The sequence below is a fragment of the Phoxinus phoxinus genome, assembly GCF_949152265.1.
Source record: "Phoxinus phoxinus genome assembly, chromosome: 20".
In the NCBI taxonomy this organism is placed as follows: domain Eukaryota; kingdom Metazoa; phylum Chordata; class Actinopteri; order Cypriniformes; family Leuciscidae; genus Phoxinus; species Phoxinus phoxinus.
In genome coordinates, this window is record NC_136895.1 from 19,844,311 (window position 1) to 19,870,529 (window position 26,219).

Genomic DNA, 26,219 nt, shown 5'->3' on the forward strand with positions numbered 1-26,219 from the left:
CTGTGGCTTCCCTCTCACAGCTGTCCCTCTTCTACCCATGGTGCATCGGGAGCATGTGGGTTTTGACCATATCAGCTCTCCACACCTGTGCAAGGTGAGAAAGTGGGAGATAATCCCGGCACGGATTTGCCTCATCTCTGCGCTTCACAGAAACCTGAACAAACAAAATAAAGTAACCTTATCAGACATCAAAACTTTAAAAAACTTTCACCATCTGTCGGCACCATCTTTAGCTTCAGAGAACTTCCAGTGCGAGAAGAAGAAAGCTGCCCTCCGCTTGTGTGAACTGTGTGGATGTATTTACGGTTTAGGGAAGAAACAAGAGATTTGCGGATGATTTTTAGAGTTCGATCAGACTCGAGGTGAGGCAGGATTAGCGTTAGACGCCTTTCATGGCTTCCAGCTTCAACCTTTATCTCCAAATTGCCTTTCAGGAGGTGAAGTGTGTAAAAAGAGAAAAGCTGTGCTCTTTCTGCCCTTGTCGTTGGAGTCATAGTGGTGCGTTTCACTCCACTTAAACAGTTTTTGTTGCGTAATTTCAAGGCATTGTATGCGAGCACAACATGTCGGTTGTTTTGGTCGCTTCAAATTGCCAAAGTGAGATAAGATGATTTGAAATGTGGAAAAAAAAATGGCTTATTGATGAAAGTATTTTACCTCAAAGAAAATTGACTCAAGTTCTTATAAAATCTCAGACAAAGCACGCAAAGTTCAATATATTGGTTCAATTTGTATTTTGCAGAACTAAACTGATTGTTAAAATCCATAAACAGTTACATTTATAATACTAACTTTCATTAAGTCGATAACAATCATTAAGTTTTAGCTGGCTTCAGTCAAGCTCTAGTTGAATGAGTTGGCCTACATTTGATTTGCCAGTGTCTTTAATCCAGAAACCTCTGCACCTCGATTCATTTGTCACAGCTCGTTTATTCCTTCGATTTGCCGCCATTAAACTCCTTAATGGACCTTCCAGGCCTTTTAATGTCAACAGACCGGAGAACAACAGACACCATCTTACCTGAGTTAATGGAGCATCGTGAATCTTTCACCTGCTGCTGAAAACATGATCTGCTCAACATGTCAGGCTGAAGAAATGTGCTTCTGTCTAAGAACGTAGAATCCAACGTGAAATTTACCATGGTTTTACTACAAAAAAAACAAACATGGTTAATATAGCCTAACCATGGTAACCATAAATTAACCATTGTTTTGCTACACTAAAAGTTCCATGGTATTGTAAGCTCTGTTCATACAAATGGAAATCAATCCGCCAAAAAAACATGGTTAGTCTACTACACTTTTACTACTTACTAGGCTACAATAAAACCATGGTTAATTTTCGTATAGCACAGAAGAGTACTGCATAAATGTGTAAATTAATAATACAATAGGCCATAGGATCTCTGCCATCCACTTTTTGAAGGAGACCTGATATTAATTCATTATGATTTTACACTAGCGATAATAATTGTAATAACTTTGGAACTTTTAACAATAGTGTAGTTACCCTGGTAATTTTCACATTTTTATGGGCAAAGACATATTTTGCATCAGGAAAGGCAGTTTGCGCCTCATGGATTGTGATATGGTAGGCTACGTACGTTTTTCATGTTGACAAAAATCATATTTTCAAAATTGACAATATTTTACATCGCGTATAATCTAATAAATCTAATTCAGAGCCATTATTTTACTCGGGTATTTTACTCATTTTACTTATTTTACTGTAACGTTAATTAATTTGTCTTCCTCATCACGCATCCTCCAAGGCGGGAATATCATTGCGCATGTCCGTCTCTCTCTCGACATCAGTCGAAACATTATTTCAGTTTGTAAAAGTTACGTTATTACTGTACGTAATGTTGGCCTAATGATGGCCTTTCATTTTAACCTTTTAATTGTAACACATGTGACCCATTTTACCTGAATTTCTTATTTGATTTAAATCTGTAATAAAAATAATTATACGAAATTATGTTATTACAAATATGCTAGCCTACTTTACAGATTGAAAATATTTGTCTAGTAATTTTCCTTCATATGATGATGATGCTGCTTGAAAAGACCGACCCCCCCCCCCCCCCTCTCTCTCTCTCTCTCTCTCTCTCTCTCTCTCTCTCTCTCTTTCTCTCTCTCTCTCTCCCCTTTCTTTTTCAGATAGTGGTGAGATTTGCATGCTGACCTTCATCCGGGGGTGAGTTTGCCCTTTCCAAACCATGGCTGCACACTACAAGAAGAGCGACACGAAATGCCACAGAATCCATCTGGAAATGCAATGAGATTAGAGGCTCAATAAATGCTGTCTGTTAAAATTGATTATGGAACAGGTCATTTTTGCATTTTATGTCAATTTTGATAGAAACAAGGCATTTCCCCCTATACATTCCAACTGCTTTTTAAAAATATTATTCAATTATTAACAAATATAAATATTATAATTAAATATAGTACGGTGTATTTCCATAATATAAAAGAATACCTACCTCGTTTTAAAACCTCGCTTTTAATGGTTCTGCAGCCATCTAGTGGACACGAGTAGCTACAAGCAAGCGAGGGAAACGTCAGTACTGAGGCGCAAAATACGTAAAGGGCGTGGTTTAGTCATTCTGTCCTCCTATTGGTCTAAATACGGGAAGTGTTTCGTCCGTCAGTTTCCGCTGTTATTTGAAACCGGTTTGAAACAATAAACAGAGAGTTGGTCCGTTTATAAAATAATAAATTGAAGTCGTAATAAGTTAGTAATTAATCATCAGTGTTTTAAGGTAAGGTTTAAATTCATTTATTTGGAAATGTTTTACTTAAATGTAATTCCAGCCGCATTTATAGACACTGTTAACGTTACTGTTTATTTTGTGTTTACCATGGCAATACCATGTTTTAGGGCATTGCCGTATCATATTTCGCCATGTTATTGAAATAATATATATATATATATATAAATCTTTTAAAATAGTAATAACGTTACTGTAGTATGGTTGCAGTTTTTTTTCTGTTAGTATGTCTTTGAACACTAGTTTTAGTTCACAAATACCATGATAATACCATTGTAATCCCTGAAGTATTAGCGTTTAATACCATATCTTACACAAATTAACAAACAAAATGTCACTTTAACCAATGCATGTGTGTAAATGCAGTTCCATCCAGGACAGGTGCATTACAAACTAAACATCATGCATCTGTTTTCTTACAAGGTTTCAGCTCAGGATGGAGCAGGTGAGCAGTCTCTCTTTCCATCATGTCGGGGTGTTTCTTATTGTTCTTTCTGATAGGAGGGATAGTAATCCGATCTGTCGGTTCCCTCCACCTGCTGTGGATGGGTAGAGGGGGTTTGCAGTGCTGATCAGGTCAGAGGAAAGGTGGAAGACACGAGAAGATGCTTAAAGTAGTGTTGTAGCTCATAGTTCATGTGTGATTGGCATAGATAAAGATGGATAGAAAAGCTTTGACTGCAGCATTGCGGTCCAGGGACAAAACATACGTGTTTTTGTGGACCTACAGCCAGTTTCAGGTAGCAGAATTGAGACTATTCAGATATGTTTGCAGTTTTGTCGGATGTTTCATGACATGAGGTCACGGGTAATAATAATGCATGTGAGTATAACATGTTGCAATGCTCTTGCAGCAGGAGCAGAGAGAGTGGGACGCTGTGAACCGGTTGCTGCAGCATCATGGGTTCAAACCTGTCAACTTTGCAGATCCTACAGAGAACAAGAACCTTGCAGGTATTAAAGAAATATCACTGACGTGTACGTGTGATATATTCATATTTATGTATTTAAATTATATATAAATATTTTAAATATGAATTATGATTTTGTTTAGCTCAATAATTCAATAATATTTATTTGGACAAAATTGGAGATTTTACTATTTTTAGTGATTGAAAATGTCTATTTAATATTGAGCTGTTTTTACAGTTGTTAATTGTTTTTAGAGAAGCACAATATATTGCTGACTATACTATAATTTGTCATATCATTGTTTTATATAATTGTTATAAATGTCTCTCAGCAAATTCTGACAGATAAAATCAGGTAAATTATAATGTTTAGATGCTTGATTTCTTTTGAAGAAAATGATCAAATTCTAGATATTCTTGTGCTGATAAAAGGATATTAGTAGTGTTTATTTTATTTTATTAGCAGTAAACATAGGGTTTTAAATTATTTTATTAAATAATTAAAAAACGACAAGAAACAAAAACAGTATAGATGTATAATATCAGTTATCTTTCCGGCTACTGACTTAATAAATAAATATTAATGATCAGTATTGACCAACCTTTCTGTGTCAGTGCATTTCTGTGATGATGTTTGTTTGTTGTCTAGATTTGGTTTTGTTAGAGCGCAAGTCTGCGTCTAACTTCCGCATGATGTTGAAGACTATGCTGTCGGATTCTGAAAGGAGACAAGGTCTAATTCAAGAGCTCATTCAGTCCAACAGCCAATTAAAGTGAGTCCAGCATTCACAGATGCATAATTAATATGCTCTATTATACAGGTGAAACTCGAAAAAATTTACTCATTACATGCAAAGATATTTCAAGCCTTTATTTGTTATAATTTTGATGATTATGGCTTACAGCTTATGAAAACCCCAAATTCAGAATTAGAACATTGTGAAAAATGTCACAAATAAAGGCTTGAAATATCTCACTTTGCATGTAATGAGTATATAATATATTAGTTTCACCTTTTAAGTTGAATTACTGAAATAAATAAACTTTTGCACAATATTAAATTCTTTCGAGTTTCACCTGTAGTAGAGTCTTTATTATGTTTATATATTGGGTTATGACACAAATTATTACGTATGTTTAGTACAGCAAATTTTTAAAATATCTGTTACCATATCTAGGTAATTTTCTCACCTTAAAATGAAAAACAAAATTAGATTTTGCATAAAGAAAGTGAAGCTGGTTTAACGATTTCTTTTTCTATGACAAGTAAACACATTTTCCCCCAATTCACATTATTGCAATGCCAAAATTAAAGTCTAATTTTCATTATTAATATCAGACAAAAGAGTATACAATATCGACAGTCATTTTGTTTATTGACCATAACCGACAATAAAATTGATCGACAATACAAATTTTGTGTATTTTAATTTTAAAAAGTAATTTAACCCTGGTATATCCCTGATCACATTTCACCTCTAAATCAAGTGAATTAAATAATAAATGATATTTCAAGCATATTTTTGGAGCCATTACAAATGCTTGCACTGCATTGTTATTTTTATGACAAATCTCATTAAAAAAAAATCTCATTAAATATTTTTTATCCATCATGGTTAAATATGTTGTACTGACTTTAGATCTTGTTGATTTTAATAAAAAAATAATATATACCAACAAGAATTTGATATATATTACAGTTTTTTTTATTCATTGCATTGATGATATCTTAAAAAAACAGATGTGCTTATTTTTTATGAAAATAATGTCACAATAAAAAATAGGTCTCTTAAAAGTAGACTTTGTTTCCTTTAAGCAAAATATATTTTTGGGGTGAAATGTGACCTCGACACTAAATATTACTTTACATGCACATGTTTTTCACTCCTTTCTTGATTGGCATTTCATCATAGATATTCAAATGACTCTTTAATATTTGAATTGTTTAGCACATGTTGTTTCTCCAGGGAGGCTCCATGGACAGGCACATGCTCAATAATGTAAACGATAGTGGTGCTGACCACCTGCTGTAACGTGATATAATCCGAGATATGAGATCAGCTGACAGGGGAGACGTGTTCCCTGCTCATTCCACAACACAGCTCATCTATGCCAATGAAAGTGCAAAAACTAGCAGATGCTAAGACGCTTTCGTCGTTTTCAGAGAGGAAGTGCAGCGGCATCAGACGCGAGCCGCCCAGCAGTCTCAGAGGGCTGTCGAGCTGGAGGGCATCCTGGATGGGGTGAAGGTCAAAGTTCAAGACCTAGAGGACTCGTACATCAGTAAAGCGGCCCAACAACACGGCCAGTTCCAACAGCTGCACCAGGAAAAGAGAGATGCTGAGGTATTCATGCGTTAAAGGTGCAGTAAGCGATTTATAACAAACTGTTGATATTTGAAACCCAAACAAACACACCCCTCCCTTCATTGCTCCTCCCCCAAAATGCAGAAACACACAATGCAAGAGTGGATGTCTCTTTATCAAGGCTGAATCGAAGCAGTTTTTAACAGTTATTCTTCAAATCTCACTTTCCCTCTCTCCTCCCCCATCACGAGTGGACACGCCTCCTACTGCTGATTGGCTACAAGTGTGTTTTGGTGCTCGGTCTGATCCACTTTTAACAGCGTTTCTCAGAAATCGCTTACTGCACCTTTAAATGATCTGCTTTCTAGTTATCAGTATTGGCCATTAAAAGCTGTTGTTTTGTGTGTTTGTGTGTCCGTGCAGAAGCGCCGTCAGTCTCTGGAGCAGAAGCTTTCTCAGGAGAAGGAGCAAGTGTCTCTTCTGCAGAAGAAGCTCCAGTACGTTGTGCGGGACGAGGAGAGACGTGTGACCCGCCAGAACCAGGCTTTCCAACAGATCCACCGCAGATCAGCCCGACACAACTCAACCACCGACCAGCAGTGAGTGCCAAAGAGGATCAAAGAGGATCGGCTGTGTGTTTATGTCATGGAAATTAATACAATCTTAAAAATTTTGTAGACATTTCTATTTGACTATTATTATTTTTATATATATATATATATATAGAGAGAGAGAGAGAGAGAGAGAGAGAGAGAGAGAGAGAGAGAGAGAGAGAGAGAGAGAGAGAGAGAGAGAGAGAGAGAGAGAGAGAGAATTATTATTATTATATATATATTTTTATTTTATTTATTTATTTTTATTAAATATATTATTTAAATTAGAATTGTTTTAGTAATTGTGAACAACTCAGTCATTGGTCAAAAGTATTCATAGAATTAGAATTTTACAAAAATGTCTAAAATAACTAATAAATCGCTCTCTTTATATAAATGCGAACTGAAAAAGTTTTTTATTTTTTTTATTAGATTTTATTTTAATTACATTGCATTTTAATTTATAATTTATAAATCGCTCAGCTATCTCATAATTCTTATTTTTTGCATTTATTATATTTATTATTTTTATAGATTTTTATTTATGTATTTATTATTTAAATTAGAATTTGTTTAGTACTTGTGGAAGTCATTGGTCACAAGTACCACTGCAAATTATTATTTTTTTTTTATTTTGGGGAGGCTCATTTTTATTGTTTCAAATGTTTCAAAACTTTCAAAAAAATTATATTTATAAATCTCTATTTTCTTTTATTATTATTACTATTAAAAATACTCACCAGGTAATTGCAAACAATTGGTAGTCATTAGCCTAAATAGAAGATAGAATGTTGTCAATATTTTTTTTTATGATAAACTTTTAAATTAATTATTATTTAAATTATAATTTTATTATTTACATTATAATTTTTTGATGAATTGATTTTTACCACACAAAAAAAACATTTTCCAAAATCATTTATAAATTGTTAAATCTTTAAAAAATATATTTAAAGTATAAAAAAAAAAAAAAACAACAACAGTCATTTCAAGAGAAGAAATAATTTGTTTCTGGGCTTGCAGAAGCTGACACTTTTTTATTGTTTCTTTCAAGGATTTTGGACGTCATTGACGTGTACGAGTCCCAAATACAACAGCTACGTAATGAACTAATGTAAGCATATACAATATTTCAATTTCAATTATTGATGAAAGCTCCTCAAAACATCAGTGTCATGTTTTCCTGCAGACTGTATAAAAGCAGCTCAGGAGAGAAGAAGGACTCCTCAAACTCCCAGAAGAACAGATCCACAGTGGAGAAAGATGCCATTGACTATTCCTCCAACTATAAAACCCTTTTAAAGGTATGATTAACGATAAAAGTTTGATTTCTGTTGGCTGTCTTGACATGTACCGGTAAACACGGTTCTGTTCGACTGCAGTCATACCAGGAGCAGCTGAAGGAGACCAAAGCCCAGCGAGAAGAACTCAGGACCCAAATCCAGCGCTTAAAAGAAGATCTGGAGTCCAGGTTGATACCACATTTTTGAAGCTTTTACTATAGAGTAGCATTAGTGTCCGGTCCGCCTACTTTTTCCAATTCAATCAATCAATTTTACTTTCAGAACCTGACTGTTGACCTGACATTTTAATGTTACATATTTTAGACCCACCATAAAAGAACTCAAGACCTGCAAAAAGCAGTTGAGACGCTTGGACCGAATGATTCAGCAGAGCAACATCAGGTAAGATCTGCAGTGAGCGAACACTTCTTCTAATGAATCAAGCTAATGAACGACTCGTTGAACAGATCGTCTCAAGCACTCAAAACACAGGACTCGGCTGAGACGCCAAACACGGATGACACCAGCAGCATCCAGCACCTGGACGCATCCAACTGCACGAGATACCTCACGGTGGGTGAAGATTTTAATATTTATGCGTTTTATTTGTAGATTTATTAGAATTTATTTAGTAATTGCGAACAACTGAAAGTCATTGGACACAAGTAACCCTGCAAATTATTTTGGTTTATTTATTTTGGGGAGGCTTATTTTTATTGATTTATATTTGTCAAAAAAATTCAAAAATAACGTATATATAATTTCTTTAATTATTATTATTATTATTAAAAATCCTCACCCAGTAATTGTGATTTAAAAAAAGAAGCATTTTATTATTTAAATTAGTAGATACACAACTAAATCAGCAAAGCAGGTTTTATAGTTTACAAAACCCATAAAAAATGTGTTACTTAAAATAAAATAAATGTTAACTGAATTAAAATATAAACATTTTATTTAAGCTTTTCTCATTTTCAGTTAGTTTTACTTGATGTACTAAAATTATATAGACATAAAATAAAAATGACAAAAACACTTTAGTGACCATTTGAGTTCAAATGAAAACAGAATATATATATATATATATATATATTTTTTTTTTTTTTTATGTATAAAAACTATAATAGTTAATACAATAACACTGCTTTGAATCAGATTTGAGAGGTTTATATGTTTTTGGTTGTTCTTCAGGATGTTTGTACGGAACTCGGTGTGCAAAATGTCGATCATCTCATTTCTGCGGTGAAAGTTCGATGCAAAGAGGCTGAATCCGCCACCAAACTGGAGAAGGTGAACTTAAAAACTGATTAATATCTGAATTTGCTCATATTTATCACAGTTCGAAATGACATACTGTGATACTACTCTTTGGTATACTGAATGCTGAATGCATAGAATATGGTTTTATGTATAAAACCATTCTGTTAAGGAGTAGTTACATTTACCATTGTTTGGCAAATTTTCACGAGTGAAATACAATAATTTTAATAGCAATACACATTACATAGGGTGAAAAATTCCTCCATGCAGATTTAGCAAATTTCCCCATGTATTTTTTCACGCAAATTCACCGCATTGACCAACAGAAAGCTGATTGGTTTGAAAGAGACTTCTGTGTGAGTGTTGCATCTTGACTTTCTGTTTTCAATGCGACAAATACGTTTTTGACTCATTATTTGATCGAACTGACGAAAGATAAGATATCTGTATGCAAAAATGACGCAACTTGCTGAATGAACTCTGGTGTACTGTAAATGAGGTCATGTGACAGTTTTTTGCATAACGCATGCTATTTAACATACTATTTTAAATTAGTATGCAGTGCGCTACTATTCCATTCGGAATGCAGCCGATGCCTTTCTGACATTATGATCTGATTTACCTGGCAGATCCTGCATGACATCACCACTGTCCTGACCAATCCGAGGGCTCCGTTGGGTTTGCTGAGGCAGCGTGTTCAATCTAACCTAGAGCTCGGCCGGGAGGCGGAGTATGAGCTGATTGTTTCCACCCTGGATGTTTGGAGCCAACAATTAACCTCTCTAGCAGTGAGTAAAATCTGGTTCATTTTTGGGCAATGAATTTAGCAAAAGGTGCGGTCACATTTAGCTTTGAATTTTTGTGGGTGAAATTCAGTCATTTCAATAGGAATCCACGCAATCCTCGCTTGAGGGTGAAAGATTTCCCCACTCAGATTTTGCAACGGGTACAAGTTTGTTATGTGGATTTTGCCGTGTTGACTACCTGAAAGCTGCTTGGTTTGAAAGTGACTTCCTACATTGCTACACTATTGACGGTATATATTGTGGCCAGAAAATTTTGCCGAAATTTTTATTGAATTAAAAGTGTGGTCAAATTTACCGTTCGACGACTCTTCACTTGCAAAATCCAGTCATTTCAGTTTATTATTATTTCCTTCTGCTGAGACACTTCAGATGCGCACTGTTCGCCATGATGGTTTTTAATTTCTTGAAATATGATTGCTTGATTGGAATTACTTCAAAAAGGAAAATACAGTTAAGTGCAACAAAGTCATATAGGCTACATACAATTATAATGTGAACATCATAACTTTGTGCTTGGGACATGATATTTAATGGTGAGACTTTTGTTTTTGTAATCAAGCTCTCAAAATTATCTAAAAAATGTTGGATTTAGCTTTATCGGCCAATATATCGGTTATTGGCTTTTTAAATATAAATAATTAATATTTATAAACAGTAGAGCGTTGACACTTGCAACGGCAAGGTCATGGGTTCGATTCCCAGGGAAAGCAAGAACTGATTAAAATGTAAATGTGTACCTTAAAATGCAATGTAAGTCGCTTTGGATAAAAGTGTCTGCCAAATGCATAAATGTAAATGTAAAATGTAAATAATTATCGGTTATCTGTACCGGCCAACATTTTCATATTGGTGCATCCCTATAAAAAGGTGCATTGTTGACTGTCAACAGTGTAGCGATGTATAAAGCACAGCTCACACTGAAATATTGCTAATGTGACCTCCCCTGCAGAAGGAGATCACTTGGTTTGAATGTGATTGCTTTGGTTCACTAGGATCTTCATCGTGCCCTCATCAGACTGGAGAAGAGACTGTTGCCATGGCAGCCCGAGAGCAGCGTCACCACATCTTCAGATTCCGTCCGGGTGGAAGACTTGATGCTTATCGTCGACACGCTTCTCGATGAGACGGCATCAGAAGACAAGGTTCTTCTTCTAAACTCAACTCTTCCCTTAGCGTTCTCAATAATCCTTCAGCTGATGATATTCTCGCCGTTCCTCAGGTTCTGCGGAGTCCCACCAGACACACCCTGGAGTCCATGGTCGGCCACTTCCAGAAACTCTTTGACGCCCCGTCGCTGACAGGAATCTATCCTCGCATGAACGAGGTCTACACCAAGCTGGGCGAGATGAACAACGCCATGAGGAACCTCCGAGATGTTCTGGAATTGGGTATTGAGATGTCTGAGCATATCTACAGGACACGTGTGAGCTTCCTCATCCTCTCTAAATTCATGTTGTCATATCTTGTGATAGATGACAGAGCGCCCCCTAGCGAGGTTGTCAACAAAGTAGCCGCAATTGTGTCCCGGTCAGGAAACGGCGCAAGTCAGGAGCTCCACAGCCTTCTGGAAAGCAGCGACATTGACAGGCATGTCCATGCTTTGTTTGAATTTTGGATTGTGCTCAATGCAGAACAAATGTGTGTAAAATGATGTGGCAGGCAACACTATGATTGTTAGCATTAGCTAATGCATGAACAGTGTTTTCCCGTCACTTATCAACTCTACTTTTTAATTTATACAACTTGAAATGTTCAAAACATTAACATTTATCCAATTAATAAATGTTGTTCATCAAACCTAAAGTATTAACTAAATTGACATTCTACAATGCTTCAATTTATGTAAAATTGTTTATTAAAAAATGTTTCAATTTATGTAAGAATGGTATCTATATGTGTATATATATATATATATATACACACATTTTTTATTACATTTTTGTTCAATTTAATTCCATGCATCAACAAATATTCTATTTGTTTACATTAGTTAATGTATTAGGTATCATGAACTAACAATAAACCAAAAACATTTTTAGTGTTAAAAATGTAATATATGAAGTAATTAACTAATTTTGTAATACATTCACTAATGTTGGCGAATCGAACTTTATTGTCAAGTGTTACAAACTTCTTACATTACATTAAGCAGAGGCTGTTATCCATTATGCAACTTCTTGTACAAACTGACATTCAATTTATTTTTAGAATGGTTTATAAAAAAATATTGAAGCATATATTTTCTCATTTAATTTCATGCATCAACCATCTAAAGAATACATATGTTTACATTAGTTATCATGAACTAACAATGAAAACGTTTTTACACTATTTAAGTTTATAAATATACTTGTTTCATGTTTTCATAATACAATAATTTATAACTTGTAATGTTAAATAAGAATATGAAGTAAGTTTAGCTTATTATTTTATAACCAGTATTGAACCGTATAGTGTTGCCAACCTTTCATGTAAATTGACAATTTATTGCTTTCATTTATGTAAAAATGGTTTATAAAAATAAATTTAAATAATAAAAAAAATGTAATACTTAAATTTGCATTTGAGTTCATTTGAGAAAGCATGATTGCTTAAAAATTTGTGTACATCATTTTTTTCTTAGGTCAATTTAATATCAGTTTGCATGAGAATGGTTTCAGGAACAATTTACACAAAGGCTCATTTGGAAACTGCAAGTGAACAACAGACAGCAGGTGTTTTAATAGTGACATTTGTATTTCACAGTATCATTGTCAAGCTGAAGGAACATGAGGAATTCTTTCCGGTTTTCCACTCATTTATACTGGAGCTTCTGCAAACTCTGGGTGAGAGCAAACTTTATTCATGTTCAACAAGACTCAAGTCAAACTCGAATGAAAAGTACACACAGTACATCTGTATTCTAGTGTATCTGAACTTCAACCATGAAAGCGCAGATCTCATGTTCTCATAAAAACATCGTCAGACAGACATTAACATTGTGTTGTGGCACTAGTTGAGTTCCAGTTTCCTCTCTTTTTCAGACGTCTTGACACTAGACGATGTGTTACCGACCGTACGCACTCTCAAGTCAGCGGCGTGACTAAAGGCTGATGTGTTGTAAAGCACCATGTGGTTTCAGAACTGAATTTAAATGTTTTGCTGTGTATTATTTTGTTCATATTTTATAAATAAATTAGCATTTTTGCTGTGTTTTCTGAATTGGCTCACAACAGCGCGGTTTTTGTAACATATCGTATTCAAAATCTCTTTCATTTTAAGAAACTACTATATATTTATTTTTTTGGTAAAAATACTGTGCAGAAAACGTCCATCAGTCCCTTTCCTCTGAGGAGCTGGAGTGTCCTTGAAGAAGTTTCTCCATGATCAGACTGTTGGAAGGCGCGTTAGTGATTAGTGTCAACACAAAAGTGGGCGTCTCCTTTGATACGTGACGTATGACCGTACAAGACGCCAGGTCCTCGATGTGAAAGCCAGCGTGACGCTGAACATCCTGCTGGAGAACGGGGTCCGCCGTCTGATCGCCGAAAAACTGCAATAAGAAAAACACGTGCTTTTCTGAACTTGTAAATACTTCTAGATGAATGTACACAAACCTTTTAAGGGCTGTATACACAACATTTACACGGCAATGCCGTTTTTGGAGCCTGGAAACGCAAGCTTTTGAAAACGATACCGATTACTCCATGTAAACTACAAAAACACGAATTTGTGAAACCGGTGACGTCATGCACATTACGTGTTCAGTCTATAAGCACATAGTGTTTCTTTACAAAGTGACATCTACTGGCCAAAATAGTACAGCGATTTTAGTTGTTTTCACAGATCCGTGTGAACATCCGTGACAATGTTGTCGTATGTAACGCGAAAAACGTTCTGTTTTTTAGTACATCGTTGTCGTGTAAATGAGTTCCAAGTAGGGGTGTACGATATTGACAAAATGTGATATTGCGATATCGATATTAATTTCGATATTTCAATTCCGATCGCTCAAACCACTTCTGGAGGTCTGGGCCGCATTCCAGACGAAACTGGACAAGTGTAAATGCATCTGGTTGTTGAAACCACATGTAAATTTTACTCCAAACAAAAATGCTAAAAATGAAACGTGTGAGAGCGTGTTATAGGCTATATGTCATGTTATAGCCAGATATGACGACGCTACTGCAGCACGCATTCATCAAGCCAACGTGCAAACTATCGCAAATCAAAGTGGAAGTAAGTCGCAGACGCTTAACACACGATCATCTTCATTAAAAGTAAAGAAATGAAATGATCTTACCAGGGCTGTTGCCGCTCTCTCTTATTGCGGTCTTTGATTTCGAAATTTTAGCTGACGATTAATAAAATGCAGCTCATAACTGTTGCTTTCGGTGACGTGCACTCCATTAAATTTGCATATAGCGCGGGAATTGAAGATCGGATTTATACCGTTTTGCAAAAACACATTTATGTGACCAGGTGTAAATGGAATCGTTTTGATAAATCAGAGAGCTATCCGATCTGAGAAAACACATGAAGCGGCCAGGTGGCCTGATGTTTATACTTGTGCGCTGGTGTGTGCGTCGAGCCGGCAAGTGTGTGTGTGTGTGTGTGGACTGTGTGGTAGAGCGAGGGAGAAGTGAGAGAGTGACGGCGATTAGCTTTGGATTGAGTAGCGACTAGAGTCATATTGAGAGAAACAAAGTGTCTTCTTTCTTACCACTGTGGGAAATCTGTAGCATGAAAAGTTAACCCTCTACTTGATTGCATGTTGTTTATGGAGAAGGAGACCCAGGAAATGAGTCGGGGGGGAAATGCAACGCTACCAAGCGACGTGTATTTTTCGAGAGGTGCATGTCAGACGCATGATAAACAAAATATCACAAAATTATCGCGAGACTTTCGATATAATATCGGGCAACGTGATATCGCGATAACGGTATTGATTCGATATATCGTGCACCCCTAGTTCCAAGCATCTGTTTCGACAGAGATGAAGGTACTTACAGCTTTCCCTGACAATGGATTGATGAAATCGGCCCAGTATCCTCCTCTCCACAGCGTGAAGCAGATTTCTTTAGCACCGCTGACAAACTGCAACGAGACGTCACGTGTCAGCCGTCTTAACATACATTTTAGACTCGCCGCAAGGAATAATTCACAGTTTACTGTCGAAATGGGAAAATTTCTCATAACCACATCAAGGTCATATTCTACACCAAAACAAAATGCAATATTTGGGGGGGGCATTAATCAAATGTGACAGTAAAGACATTTGTTACGAATATGTGAAGCAGTACAATGGTTTTCAACCTTGATAATAATAATCATAAATGTTTCTTGAGCATCAAATCAGCATATTATAATTATTTCGGGATCATGTGACACTGAAGACTGGATTAATGATGCTGAAAATTCAGATTTGCATCACAGGAATAAATTCTATTTTAAAAACAGAAAAAAATATTTTTTTACAAATATTTCACAATATTAAAGTTTTTATTGTATTTTTGATGCAATAATTTCAGCCTTGGTGAGCAGAAGAGACTTCTTTCAAAAACATTTAAAAAAAATCTTACCTACCCCAAAATGTTGTATTATATATAGGACAATCAAGCACTTTTAATCTTCAATATCTTACTCTTGTAATTTTTTTTGTATTTCTTACTCTTATCGATGATTATCATTGTAATACAGAAATTATTTTAAATTAACATCAGCATACAAAATATGCTATATGATTATGAATACACTATAATATTAAATTGTTTTAAATATATTAATACAATAATAATATATTAATAAACAGTCGAATGTATAAGTATAATATAATAATATATAAATAAAAATGTGCAATTAAAAAATATGTATCACAATGCAATTAATATATATTTTTTAAAGTCTATATATCATTTATAATAATATGTAATTTTCCAGTCAAACTCACATGATCCAGTAGTTCCTCCTGATCTCTGTTCAGTTCCTCTGTTCCCAGCTTCTGGTTCTTTTGTGTTACCATGACAACAGTAATGGGACTCATAGGCAGCACTGGGAAAAACAGCTCTAACTCTGTCAAGACAAGGATTTGGTTATTAAAAAACTGTTGTAGTAACTTTAAACACGTATGTGAAATGTGCGTACCTTTCTTCAGCAGCTCTGGACAGGAATGCATGGAACACACCACGTTTGACTGACTGAAATAGTGTTCGGCTTTACTGACTCTCTGCGCCATCAGAGAAACTTCTTTCCCCTAAACATCACAAATCAACTCAGTCATTGTAGGAATAAAGAACAAACCTGAAGAATTTTTACCAATGATTTGTTCAAACAGATTTTTACCTGATATTCATTGACGAACTGTGCGAGTATGAACTCGTGCCTCTCTGCGCAAGACGGGGTGGTTAAAACATCCGGGACCGTCCGGTGGACCGGGACTTTCATCTGTAACTCGGTACCTTTGAGGTGACAGTCGAAACCCACGTTGCCTGGCAACTGGAACCTTTGATCTTGAGGCCCGAACGGACCCATCGTCTCATCCGGCCATACTGTTGTAGGACCTGTCAGAAAGATGATTAACAAACTTCATTTAATGTTAAATATAATAGTACAAATATATGAATATAATAAAATGTATTAATTTACACACATAAATATATATATATATATATAAATATATATATATATATATATATATATATATATATGAGATAACATTAAATGCATATAGTAACAAGATATCTCACTATCTACCGGGTACACTGTATTAAACATTTTGTTACACAAAAAAAAAAGTCACATTTTATATTGTTATATTTATATACTATAATATCGAAACACATTTAAAGGTGCTGTATGAAGTTTTCAGCGGCATCTAGCGGTGATGATTCAGATTGCAACCAATACGTTTACAAGCGAGTCTGTGTTGTGCTAGTCGTTTCCTAGTATTAGCAAACTCCTTGTCATAAAGTTGCAGTGTCGTCGCTGTTGAGTGCAAAGTCAGTAGACGAGGCGAGACGCTCGGGAGCGCGCATGCAGGTCTCAGTCACGTCACTGGATTTCGCGGCAAATCCGACCCGGAGCATCACATAGAAATAGGAATACTTGCTTTCAGAGGTAATAGCAAAACCCGGCAAGTGGATCATTTTATTGTGAGATTACAACCCCTTCACACACAGGTAATAAAAAATGGATTCATTTTAGTACAAAAACTCCACGTAGCACCTTTAATATAAAATATATTAATAAAATAAAAATATTTTAATAAATATAATAAAATACATAAATATAATATATAATAAAATATTATATATACATACAAATATATATACACATTTACATTGTTATAGATTATAATATTAAACAATTATATGTTAAAAAATATTATATATATATATATATATATATCAAATGCATATAAAATAAAGTATCACATATAAACAATTTCAACAGTTTCATTCATGTTAATAATATAAATACATACATGTAGAACGAGATTTATTAGAATTAAATGCATACATATATATATATACACACACACACACACACACACACACACGTGTATATAAACGTTGAACGTGTTATACACTATAATACTAAACAATTAATGTTGAATGTATTCATTATATATATATATATATATATATATATATATGTGTGTGTGTGTGTGTGTGTATGTGTAAATAATATATATGTAGACATATATAAATAAAATAAATCACATTTTATATTGTTATACACCACAAATATATAATAATAATAAATAAAATAAAATATATATATATATATTTATTTAGAATTATGAATGATTTAAAATCCCCATATTTTTTCCTCAAGAGCAAGAAACATAAAATAGTATATATATTGTATAATGGCCCGTCCACAACCATATAAATAAATATAAGTGACGTTCATGTAACAGAAACCTTGATAATGACCTGAGTTTTGAGATGGTACAGCTATATAGGGCTCATCTGATCCAGACGAACCTGCGGCTGAAAACCCTCTGACAGCCACGATCCTCTGAACCAGTGTGTGAACCGCAGACGACTGGCTGACCTGTCTAACCCTCCTGCACAGCACCTGCATTATTCAACACACACACACACAGTGTTACACACACATCAAGACTCATCACATAATCATATGATGATGAGTGATACTCACACTCGCCATAATGCTGTGCACAGCGCCACTTCACTTCAACCTGCAAACACAAACAAATACTTATTTCATATTAAAATATGAAATAATGAAAAAATACAATAATGTGTACTGGTAATGTAAAATACAACAATAAATGAATATATACACTTAAAAAGAAACGTGTGGCTCCTCATAGACAAGTATTATCTAAAATTACACAATTTATATAAATTACATAACTGTTTTAAAAAAGGTTAAATAAGTATAATAAAATAACTTGCAAATATTTTAGACTTGAGTGTTTCTATATGTCAAATTATACATTTTATACAGTACTAAATTTTTATACATTACATAAAAATTATACATAAAAGTCCTATTTTTCATTGCTTTTAATGACACGCTCTACATAAATCGCGGTTAGATGTAAAACTCTGTCACGTACACATGTATATGGGTGCAGACTGGTAAATTGTGTTGTTTTCACCATAGATCAGCTTGTAAACAACTCAAACAACACTGTTATGAACCGCTCACTTTCACTTCAAACACGATTAAAGCACAGCAAACACGTGACATTAGCGTCAAACTGTCATCGACACGCTCTTCTGCTATTACATATCTATATGACACAGATTTAATAGTGATGTGCCGTTATTTTTACAGCGTTTTTAAAGGTAAAGGACAACGTGTTCCACTCACTCACCCTGTTTGTCTTTTCCAGGTTCTGATCTGCTGATCATCACGTCCGCACGATGAGCGTCATGACGTCATGACGGAGCGCCGCGTACGCGTAGAACAAAAGCAGCAACAACGAAAACATCCTCAAAAAAACCGACACCATGGGCGTGGGCGTTGAAGGATCCACGAAATGTATTAAATACATGCTCTTCTTCTTCAATTTCATCTTCTGGCTGGCTGGTTGTGTAATCTTGGGGGTTTCACTATGGCTTCGTCATGACTCTCAAACAAGCAGTCTTCTGGACCTGAAATTTGAGGACACAGAACCATGGCCACCCAGCACCTTCTACATCAGTGTCCACATCTTGATTGCTGTTGGTGCTGTGATGATGTTTGTTGGGTTCCTTGGTTGTTATGGAGCCATACAGGAATCCCAGTGTCTTCTCGGAACATTCTTTGCCTGCCTGGTCATTCTGTTTGCCTGTGAGGTTGCTGCCGGAATCTGGGGATTCGTGCACAAAGACAAGATCTCCAAAGAGGTGATCATTTTCTATGACTCTGTGCATGACAGAGGCACTGCAATTTCAGAAAAAAATGATGAACAGCGGGCTGTCGCTTCTGTCTTGAAGGACTTTCACGAGACTCTTAACTGCTGTGGCAAAGGCTCATTGTTCAGTTTTGCTGAAGTATGGCTCACAGACGTCTGTCCTGGAGATTTGAAAGTGAAGGCTGTAAACTGTCACTCCAAGATCAAAGAGTTTTTCTCAGAGAAGATCTACCTGATTGGCATCGCTGCCCTGGTTGTTGCTGTAATCATGATCTTCGAGATGATCTTCAGCATGGTGCTCTGCTGCGGTATCAGGAACAGCCCTGTTTACTAAAACACAGGGGCAAGATATGTCCTTTAAAAATATCAGCCAAAAAAAAAAATCATTTTGTTTTATATTTACCATCTCCTATTTTGTTTTGTATCTACCATCGTTTTATAATATAGGCTAGTCACTCTGTCATGTTCCTAAAGTCTCAATTTTCACACAAAAACAAACAATTTTTGTTAAATTGTGGCAGTGGAACCACCAACAACTAGTCTGCTATTGTTTACGCTGTAGTTGGCGATGACTAGTTGCGATCTGTAGCTTTAGCAGTAGACTTATAAACACACACACACACACACACACAAACAGTACATTATCACATGAAGGATGGATACATTTATTTGCTTGTAGTTTTATTTTGTGTGTTAACTGTTAAGTTCTGCTATTGCTATCAGTTACTATCATTCTTTTCGTATGTACATGTATAAACTGTATATATTTGCAGCCCTGTATGGCTGAATAAGCATGAATCTCGTATTGAACACTCCTGTCCATCTTCTTCTCTGAGACTGCTGCTTGTATGTACACGTTTCTTCCTGAGGAACCACTAAATAAACAGTGTTCGCTAGGTGAGAGAGAAAGTCAGAATACAGTGCTTATTGGAGGTGAGAATGCAAAGATTTAAAAAATGTTTAAAGACCCGAATATGCTTCGTTGTCCGCGTTCTTCTCCTTCTAGCGCACAGTTGAGCGAGAAAGTACACTATTGACCGTGTACTTTCTAAAAATCGAGCTACACACGCCACGCGGACAGGGGAAGAATACTTTCGTCTTAACATTACAGAGTTGACTAGCACTATGTTTGCTTCTTACGCTGGATGCCATTCAGTAGAGCTCAGTCGGTGCAAACAAAGCTTAAATGTATATTCCGGATTCAGTAGAAATTAATATCGGTAGACGGCACTTTTCCAAATGAACTGTTTCCTCAAAAACCGCTACAATCTGGGTTACAGCAAAGTACTTACACAGGGGTTGAATGGGGCAGATTCGCAAAAATGTTATATAGTATATTCAGTAGTATAGCCTCAAGACACAAATAACATGCATGCTGACATGATTTTAATGTGAAAACCTTTTTTTGGGTTTTTTTTTCAGAATTAATATATAACCTTGTATGAAAATACCATATGAAGAGTAAATGCATGATTAAAAATTGTTTTGCCAGACATAAGGGCACAAATTTAGTAGAAAACGTGACAGTTTCCTTGACCGTGTTGAAAAAGCGCTTTTTTTTCACCATCGCGTCATATTACGTCACAATGGGGAGTCGTTCGCCGGTGTTCTGTCGATGTAGCATACTTTGTCAGAATAGCATACCGGAAGTTGAGTTTTATAGCGGGTTCTGTCAATTTAGCCTACTTTATCAAAAAAGCATACCAGTGTTTGTGAAGGGTATGCTGTTTTGATAGCCCCTGGTTTAATAAAAATACAGTTTATAAAGGGGTATGCTGTTTTAAAGCCCCTGGTTTAATAAAAATAGAGTTTCTACAGGGGTATGCTGTTTTGATACCCCTGTAGAAACTGTATTTTTATTAAACAAGGGGCTATCAACATAGCATACCCCTTTATTAACTGTATTTTTATTAAACCAGGGGCTATCAAAACAGCATACCCTTCAATTAGGTAATGTGTATATATTATGCGATATAATACACAAACACTTACCGCTTGTAATCTTAGGTATGCTGAAATTATGGTTTAAATGTAACGCATGCATAATTCCACAAATTTTAATGCTGCGCATGCGCATTAACCGAAGGTATCCCATTCTGATGGGTATGATGTTCCGTCAGAACACCTGTTCTGCGTTCGCTCAGTGCAGAATAGGCTGGTATTATGTTGAAGCGGTCATGATTCAGTGTGTTTTCGGTGGTTATTGTATTTCAATTAATAATTATCGTGATAAATAACTGTGAATTATGGCCTGTCAGGACATCGAGTCCACAGGTTTCCGAACAAGAAAAAGGATGGTGCTTTCTTCCGTGTTTGTGTGCGTTTTGTGCAGGGTAAGAGACGGCCTTCGCTTCTGCGTCTGCTTTGAAAAACGCGGTAGTGTGTAGCGTTCACTATAGACTGCATGATTGTAATCCCGGCTATATGATGAGTTAACGTTACGTTATATGATGACGGCGATATGTGCACACTGTCCCGGCTTTTTCATCGGGTCGCCCGGTCCGCCGTCAGCATGTGGGTCGGCCACCGGTGGGAAACATGACGGTCACGGATCCGTCAGAGATCACTTATTGTACATTTGTTTTACAAAATGTGCCTTGTCTTAATTTAATTCATTAACGTATCCTCCATAAACTTGTAATGTCTTGCAAGTCTGCAGCCGACACTTATTGTTATTATATAATATAATATAATGTTCATTTTCAATCTGTACTCCGAATTTTAATGTTTGTGCTGGCTGTTTCTACATATAAAAATTGTATACAGTAAGAAAGTTGTGATTGTGATTATTTTTTTATTCATTATCACCAAGTGGGGCCATTCAAAACCTTTATAATGTCCCTCTTTCTCTGGAAACTGTCTCCTAATGGCTGATATACACGTGCAGGTAAGGGTCTAAATACTAGCTTTGCTATTGCCTGACACATAATTACAATATTGTGATCTGAGCATAGTGTTATACATATCGTCGGCTAACGTGAATACATCTAACACTGTTCTCTCACCGAGACCCGACTCCTGCCCTGTTCTCCTCACACCACAGCTCAATGCGTCTCCTCTGACCGTTGTTTTGTCTAATCCTGACCTGTCTAGAGTCTCTTGGCTTCATATGAGGCTCATAATTATATGGCTGAGGTCTGTCATACGAGTAAACATTTAGGCTACAATTTCCTCAGCGTCCGAACTGTCATTGCGATCCATTGCTTTCCTATTGTTTACTTTGACCGCTCTCCCCCATGCTACGTCAGTTCCGGTTTGGCGGTTTTCAAATGCAGAAGTAAAATTTTCTCACAAAAACGACTCCAGAAGCCTAAATAGCGTTTTATAAGTATATGTTTATATTTAAATCTAGTTCCTACATTATTGTTCTATACATTGGCGCACTGGGTACTCTAACCTGCAATATGCCCTTTAAAGACCCGGATATGCTTCGTTGTCCGCGTTCTTCTCCTTCTAGCGCACAGTTGAGCGAGAAAGTACACTATTGACCGTGTACTTTCTAAAAATCGAGCTACACACGCCACGCGGACAGGGGAAGAATACTTTCGTCTTAACATTACAGAGTTGACTAGCACTATGTTTGCTTCTTACGCTGGATATGCCATTCAGTAGAGCTCAGTCGGTGCAAACAAAGCTTAAATGTATATTCCGGATTCAGTAGAAATTAATATCGGTAGACGGCACTTTTCCAAATTAACTGTTTCCTCAAAAACCGCTACAATCTGGGTTACAGCAAAGTACTTACACAGGGGTTGAATGGGGCAGATTCGCAAAAATGTTATATAGTATATTCAGTAGTATAGCCTCAAGACACAAATAACATGCATGCTGACATGATTTTAATGTGAAAACCTTTTTTTGGTTTTTTTTTTCAGAATTAATATATAACCTTGTATGAAAATACCATATGAAGAGTAAATGCATGATTAAAAATTGTTTTGCCAGACATAAGGGCACAAATTTAGTAGAAAACGTGACAGTTTCCTTGACCGTGTTGAAAAAGCGCTTTTTTTCACCATCGCGTCATATTACGTCACAATGGGGAGTCGTTCGCCGGTGTTCTGTCGATGTAGCATACTTTGTCAGAATAGCATACCGGAAGTTGAGTTTTATAGCGGGTTCTGTCAATTTAGCCTACTTTATCAAAAAAGCATACCAGTGTTTGTGAAGGGTATGCTGTTTTGATAGCCCCTGGTTTAATAAAAATACAGTTTATAAAGGGGTATGCTGTTTTAAAGCCCCTGGTTTAATAAAAATAGAGTTTCTACAGGGGTATGCTGTTTTGATACCCCTGTAGAAACTGTATTTTTATTAAACAAGGGGCTATCAACATAGCATACCCCTTTATTAACTGTATTTTTATTAAACCAGGGGCTATCAAAACAGCATACCCTTCAATTAGGTAATGTGTATATATTATGCGATATAATACACAAACACTTACCGCTTGTAATCTTAGGTATGCTGAAATTATGGTTTAAATGTAACGCATGCGTAATTCCACAAATTTTAATGCTGCGCATGCGCATTAACCGAAGGTATCCCATTCTGATGGGTATGATGTTCCGTCAGAACACCTGTTCTGCGTTCGCTCAGTGCAGAATAGGCTGGTATTATGTTGAAGCGGTCATGATTCAGTGTGTTTTCGGTGGTTATTGTATTTCAATTAATAATTATCGTGATAAATAACTGTGAATTATGGCCTGTCAGGACATCGAGTCCACAGGTTTCCGAACAAGAAAAAGGATGGTGCTTTCTTCCGTGTTTGTGTGCGTTTTGTGCAGGGTAAGAGACGGCCTTCGCTTCTGCGTCTGCTTTGAAAAACGCGGTAGTGTGTAGCGTTCACTATAGACTGCATGATTGTAATCCCGGCTATATGATGAGTTAACGTTACGTTATATGATGACGGCGATATGTGCACACTGTCCCGGCTCCTTCATCGGGTCGCCCGGTCCGCGTCAGCATGTGGGTCGGCCACCGGTGGGAAACATGACGCTCACGGATCCGTCATAGATCACTTATTGTACATTTGTTTTACAAAATGTGCCTTGTCTTAATTTAATTCATTAACGTATCCTCCATAAACTTGTAATGTCTTGCAAGTCTGCAGCCGACACTTATTGTTATTATATAATATAATATAATGTTCATTTTCAATCTGTACTCCGAATTTTAATGTTTGTGCTGGCTGTTTCTACATATAAAAATTGTATACAGTAAGAAAGTTGTGATTGTGATTATTTTTTTATTCATTATCACCAAGTGGGGCCATTCAAAACCTTTATAATGTCCCTCTTTCTCTGGAAACTGTCTCCTAATGGCTGATATACACGTGCAGGTCAGGGTCTAAATACTAGCTTTGCTATTGCCTGACACATAATTACAATATTGTGATCTGAGCATAGTGTTATACATATCGTCGGCTAACGTGAATACATCTAACACTGTTCTCTCACCGAGACCCGACTCCTGCCCTGTTCTCCTCACACCACAGCTCAATGCGTCTCCTCTGACCGTTGTTTTGTCTAATCCTGACCTGTCTAGAGTCTCTTGGCTTCATATGAGGCTCATAATTATATGGCTGAGGTCTGTCATACGAGTAAACATTTAGGCTACAATTTCCTCAGCGTCCGAACTGTCATTGCGATCCATTGCTTTCCTATTGTTTACTTTGACCGCGCTCCCCCATGCTACGTCAGTTCCGGTTTGGCGGTTTTCAAATGCGGAAGTAAAATTTTCTCACAAAAACGACTCCAGAAGCCTAAATAGCGTTTTATAAGTATATGTTTATATTTAAATCTAGTTCCTACATTATTGTTCTATACATTGGCGCACTGGGTACTCTAACCTGCAATATGCCCTTTAAAGACCCGGATATGCTTCGTTGTCCGCGTTCTTCTCCTTCTAGCGCACAGTTGAGCGAGAAAGTACACTATTGACCGTGTACTTTCTAAAAATCGAGCTACACACGCCACGCGGACAGGGGAAGAATACTTTCGTCTTAACATTACAGAGTTGACTAGCACTATGTTTGCTTCTTACGCTGGATATGCCATTCAGTAGAGCTCAGTCGGTGCAAACAAAGCTTAAATGTATATTCCGGATTCAGTAGAAATTAATATCGGTAGACGGCACTTTTCCAAATTAACTGTTTCCTCAAAAACCGCTACAATCTGGGTTACAGCAAAGTACTTACACAGGGGTTGAATGGGGCAGATTCGCAAAAATGTTATATAGTATATTCAGTAGTATAGCCTCAAGACACAAATAACATGCATGCTGACATGATTTTAATGTGAAAACCTTTTTTTGTATCCAATTTTACAACTTAGTTGCCACGAGAAATTAAATCTAAAACCTAAAGAAAAATGTAAAAAAAAACATTAGAACTACTTTAAACAGAAACATTCGTGCTTTTATAAAAGTACACAAGCTTCACATTTCTCTAGAAATGTGGCCCCATTCACTTCCATTTTAAGTGTCTCGCCGCATCCAGAATTAGTTTGTGGCAACTTGAGCTTAACCTGTGAATTGTATTGAACCTGTAATATACCTTTAATGGCAGAAAGGGCGCTGATGATCATTGTGTTTCTTGTATGTGGAATCACATGGATGAAAGAGCTGATCCCAGATCAGCGTTTTGCTGTAGAAAGCTGTAAACACAAAGCTCCTGATGGCCACTACAATCTACTATCTTTTTATGTTCTGTAAGACTAATATAGTGCAACGTGTTCATACAAGGAGTTGGACCCATTAAGAATTACTGCCCCAGTCAAGTTCTGCCTCTCTTTACAGTAATCGCAGGCATGGAGAGGATCATACATGCCTAACAGCCTTAATGAATAAATGAAACCCCCTATCCCTTAATCACTAAATCTAGTCAGGTTTTCAAAATGTGAGAGACCAGAAACATGACGATAAAGTTCCTATAGCT

General features: G+C 36.2%; 3 protein-coding genes and 1 long non-coding RNA gene across 11 annotated transcripts; 2 read left to right on the top strand and 2 right to left on the bottom strand.

Annotated features, from left to right (window-relative positions):
* Nucleotides 1–2,184: 2,184 nt before the first annotated feature.
* On the bottom strand, nt 2,185–2,554 carry LOC306988119. The gene is made up of 2 exons (XR_013795324.1): nt 2,487–2,554; nt 2,185–2,267 (listed from the first exon to the last, which is right to left on the bottom strand). It is a non-coding gene; the product is annotated as an uncharacterized lncRNA (long non-coding RNA).
* A 61-nt stretch (nt 2,555–2,615) lies between these two features.
* On the top strand, nt 2,616–13,132 carry cep70 (centrosomal protein 70; the record flags this gene model as incomplete). Of its 5 annotated transcripts, none has more annotated exons than XM_079592877.1 (18): nt 2,616–2,765; nt 3,198–3,219; nt 3,629–3,728; nt 4,335–4,458; nt 5,850–6,030; nt 6,415–6,590; nt 7,639–7,698; nt 7,774–7,888; nt 7,967–8,055; nt 8,192–8,269; nt 8,335–8,440; nt 9,059–9,157; nt 9,757–9,915; nt 10,926–11,075; nt 11,153–11,321; nt 11,406–11,520; nt 12,679–12,758; nt 12,957–13,132. In XM_079592877.1, 17 exons carry the CDS (start codon nt 3,211–3,213, stop codon nt 13,013–13,015), a joined length of 1,869 nt encoding a protein of 622 aa, XP_079449003.1. The 5 variants fall into 5 exon arrangements, with proteins under 5 accessions (XP_079449003.1, XP_079449004.1, XP_079449001.1 ...); XM_079592878.1 differs by having other exon boundaries at nt 2,657–2,765; nt 3,141–3,219; XM_079592875.1 differs by lacking the exon at nt 12,957–13,132 and having other exon boundaries at nt 2,657–2,765; nt 12,679–12,886.
* Nucleotides 12,631–18,932, bottom strand: mmadhca (metabolism of cobalamin associated Da). Of its 4 annotated transcripts, none has more exons than XM_079592881.1 (8): nt 18,764–18,932; nt 18,079–18,118; nt 17,901–17,994; nt 16,255–16,472; nt 16,057–16,165; nt 15,863–15,984; nt 14,923–15,009; nt 12,631–13,465 (listed from the first exon to the last, which is right to left on the bottom strand). In XM_079592881.1, the coding sequence occupies exons 2-8, from the start codon at nt 18,085–18,087 to the stop codon at nt 13,247–13,249; spliced, it is 858 nt and encodes a 285-aa protein (XP_079449007.1). In that variant the 5' UTR covers nt 18,088–18,118; nt 18,764–18,932; the 3' UTR covers nt 12,631–13,246. The 4 variants fall into 4 exon arrangements, with proteins under 4 accessions (XP_079449007.1, XP_079449005.1, XP_079449008.1 ...); XM_079592879.1 differs by having other exon boundaries at nt 17,850–17,994; nt 18,764–18,840; XM_079592882.1 differs by having other exon boundaries at nt 18,503–18,773.
* Nucleotides 18,832–22,052, top strand: LOC306988118 (CD81 antigen-like). The gene is made up of 2 exons (XM_079592884.1): nt 18,832–20,983; nt 21,220–22,052. The coding sequence occupies exon 1, from the start codon at nt 18,900–18,902 to the stop codon at nt 19,617–19,619; it is 720 nt and encodes a 239-aa protein (XP_079449010.1). The 5' UTR covers nt 18,832–18,899; the 3' UTR covers nt 19,620–20,983; nt 21,220–22,052.
* Nucleotides 22,053–26,219: the final 4,167 nt, after the last annotated feature.

Bases quoted from the DNA above. Each gene is read 5' to 3' on its own strand.
- LOC306988118 (XM_079592884.1), top strand. From the start codon at position 18,900: ATGGGCGTGGGCGTTGAAGGATCCACGAAATGTATTAAATACATGCTC.
- mmadhca (XM_079592879.1), bottom strand. The intron at 16,166-16,254 runs GTAAAAATCTGT...TGTGATGTTTAG, and splicing joins AGTTCGTCAATGAATATCAG to GGGAAAGAAGTTTCTCTGAT. The intron at 15,010-15,862 runs GTGAGTTTGACT...GTCTCGTTGCAG, and splicing joins AGGAGGAACTACTGGATCAT to TTTGTCAGCGGTGCTAAAGA.